The 2,693-nt window shown below is 34.2% G+C and overlaps 1 protein-coding gene across 1 annotated transcript; it reads right to left on the reverse strand.

The window, feature by feature from the left end:
• Positions 1 to 1,125: 1,125 nt before the first annotated feature.
• On the reverse strand, positions 1,126 to 2,249 carry LOC133313997 (gluconokinase). Its single transcript, XM_061515428.1, has 4 exons — positions 2,121 to 2,249; positions 1,968 to 2,010; positions 1,758 to 1,837; positions 1,126 to 1,627 (listed from the first exon to the last, which is right to left on the reverse strand). Exons 1-4 carry the CDS (start codon positions 2,134 to 2,136, stop codon positions 1,224 to 1,226), a joined length of 543 nt encoding a protein of 180 aa, XP_061371412.1. The 5' UTR covers positions 2,137 to 2,249; the 3' UTR covers positions 1,126 to 1,223.
• Between the last annotated feature and the right edge of the window lie 444 nt (positions 2,250 to 2,693).

Below are 2,693 nucleotides of genomic sequence, written 5' to 3' on the forward strand. Positions count from 1 at the left end.
CACTTGACCAGAATTTTCATGAGCAACTATTAAGCAAAGAGAAAATAAAACATTGACCTTCAAAAACAACTACATATCAGAAAATAAAACATTCTCTGATAGCTTTAAAGTCTAGTGCCACTAACTTCTCCGTTTTTCAGAAGCAAAGCTGCTCTTAACGGCAAAAATAATGCACTCTATGGCTAATTCTGTGTTTTCTAGTATGTAAGTTGTTGCCTACTCTCTTCCTTACTTTAGCAAAAACTTATTTAATTGATGGTAGTGGGCGTGTGACCATGATCCTACCTATGGTAGCATATCACACTGCAATTAAAGGCGCTATAGGAAGTTGTAAATCCTCTCTTTCTCCACAATTTGCTTATAAGTGGTTTGTTGGTTCATTTATGATCTTCATATGGATCAAGTTGCTATCAGCACTTCACTAAGGCATTATAGTACCTAGTAACATTCTTTTCTCCCTATTTCAGATCCTTCAATATACCTTTTATCTGGAACAAGGCAGCACTGTTGTCTACTATGGAATAGGATTAGATTGTTCTCAGCTTTTCATGTCTAATATTTCGAATCAGAGTTGCCTGGTTCGATAGCATCTCCAGTTTGGGACCATATTAGATAATTGTTCCATGCATGGCAGGAGGTGGGCGACATTTGACATGTTGTCAGATAGAAATTTCTGTTTTCTCTGTATTCTTTATTAATCAATTTCATGAAGATGGCTACAATTTTAAGGGTGTTGTCCCTATACAAATTTGGCCAATCAAATTTCATGATTTTATTAAATAAAACTAGAATAATCTAAGCAAGGTAACATAATATTTTGAAGTTGACTAATCTATGGGCCTAATCACATGAGAAAGCAAAAAAACCAGAATAAATAGAGTAAATCCCTGTGCACAAGACTTCTCGACTACTTGTGAGGGTAGAGCTGAGGGTCACGTAGCCTTATTTTTGCATTTTGCAAAGAGACTATTCTTCTGATCATAAGAAACAACTTTACAGCTGCTACAAGGAATAATTCAAAAATTAAATCTACCCAAACTAAAAAATAAATGCAGAATAAGTCAAAATGAATCAGGCAGAGAATCGCATATGCCTGACAATACTTTTGCTATATTCATTCTCTCTTTTTTATTTGTACAACTACAGTTGAAACCTGAAGTAATGATCCCACTTTACTAATTTCTTAATGGGTTTCAACTAAATCATGATTGAAAACAACCCTATTACTGCAGCATATTTTGAATGGTGTTAACAATGGATTGGGGACTTAAAGTAGCATCAACTCTAAGAATTCCCTCAGACTCATCAATCTTAAGCAAATCCAACTGAGATTGCAGAAGAGATGCAGGCATATAATGTTTTCCTTCTGCAGCTCTCTTATTTAACCGAAGGCTTAGCACTTCAGCAGGAGCATCCAACAGAATGAAATTAACAGCACTTGCATAACTCCCCCATTTATAATCAGGGTCACCTGATCTAAGTATTTCTCTATATTGCTTCTTCAAAGCAGAACAACCAAGAATAACACCCTTTTTGTTAATCAAGCTTTCTCTTATGGCATCCCTTAGTGATTCAAGCCATGGCATTCTGTCTTCATCTGTAAGTGGGATTCCCATACGCATCTTTTCTGTTTGTATTTAGAAGAAAAACAAATAAAAACAAAGTCCTTTGTTGAGGTAACCAAAGAGCCTATAATATATTATAAGCCAAAAATGCATTGAATTTGTGTGATTTTGTGCATACTCTTAAATACACACCTTTGTTTGATTCAGAATGAAAATCATCAGCATCAAGATACTTAGATTTCATCTCTCTTTCCAGCCTCCGACCTATTGTGCTATTCGAATAAATATCCAATTATAAGTTATAGGTAATAAATAAATAAATAAATAAAAACAATTGGTCCAACAGAGCAAAATAACATGATAACAAAATGAAGTGTTTTTTTGGATGGATTGGACACTTACGTTTTTCCGGCCCCGCTTACTCCCATGATTATGATAACTGCGCCTATCAAAACATATGTGCAAGAAAGACGAGAGTTTTCATTTTCAGATGTGAAATTGATTTGTATATGAAATGAAAAAGTAGAATGAGGAAGACAATTGTAAATCATTTACCTTTGCTTGAAGCCATATCTATGTATTGGATGCAGAGATCAAAAATGGCGTATTTTGACTTTTGAGAAGTGAGAATTTGAGAAATAAGAACTGAATGCGTAAAGACAAATGGAAAAATTCAGAATCACATCTCTTCTGTCTAAGAGACAAATGTATAGCCCATTGGGCTAGTATATTACTTTTGGATCTGGCTGCAGTTGATATCTTTGAGTCAAGCGTTAAGTAGATCATTGTGCACTGGCTTTGCTGAGGAATGTGTGTACACACTGACAAACATAGTAAGAATAAGTTTTATCCCTTATTTATAGAGTTTACTTGTTGATATTGAATTTTGGACCTTCAGTTCTTGTCCAAGCCCATGTGTCATGTTGTTCTGTTGTATTATGATTGATATCTTTGATAAATATCCTTCTTTAATTATATCTGATTAATAATTTTAATTGCCCTTTGTTGGGCTTATAAGTGGATGAGTCTCGTATATAAGTCTATAACAACATCTGTAGCCATCGTCATTTAATTCCACCTAAACAAACAAGGAAAAAAGACGTGTAATTTTAAAATAATACAAGTTGT

Source organism: Gastrolobium bilobum, unplaced genomic scaffold (genome assembly GCF_033153095.1).
Source record: "Gastrolobium bilobum isolate Gb01-03AN ecotype WA unplaced genomic scaffold, APGP_CSIRO_Gbil_v1 utg35590, whole genome shotgun sequence".
Taxonomy (NCBI): domain Eukaryota; kingdom Viridiplantae; phylum Streptophyta; class Magnoliopsida; order Fabales; family Fabaceae; genus Gastrolobium; species Gastrolobium bilobum.

Excerpts from the sequence above, each read along its gene's own strand:
- LOC133313997 (XM_061515428.1), bottom strand. Across the intron at positions 1,838-1,967 it reads GTAAGCGGGGCCGGAAAAAC|CACAATAGGTCGGAGGCTGG; the intron begins GTAAGTGTCCAA and ends TTATTCGAATAG. Across the intron at positions 1,628-1,757 it reads TCATTCTGAATCAAACAAAG|AAAAGATGCGTATGGGAATC; the intron begins GTGTGTATTTAA and ends AAATACAAACAG.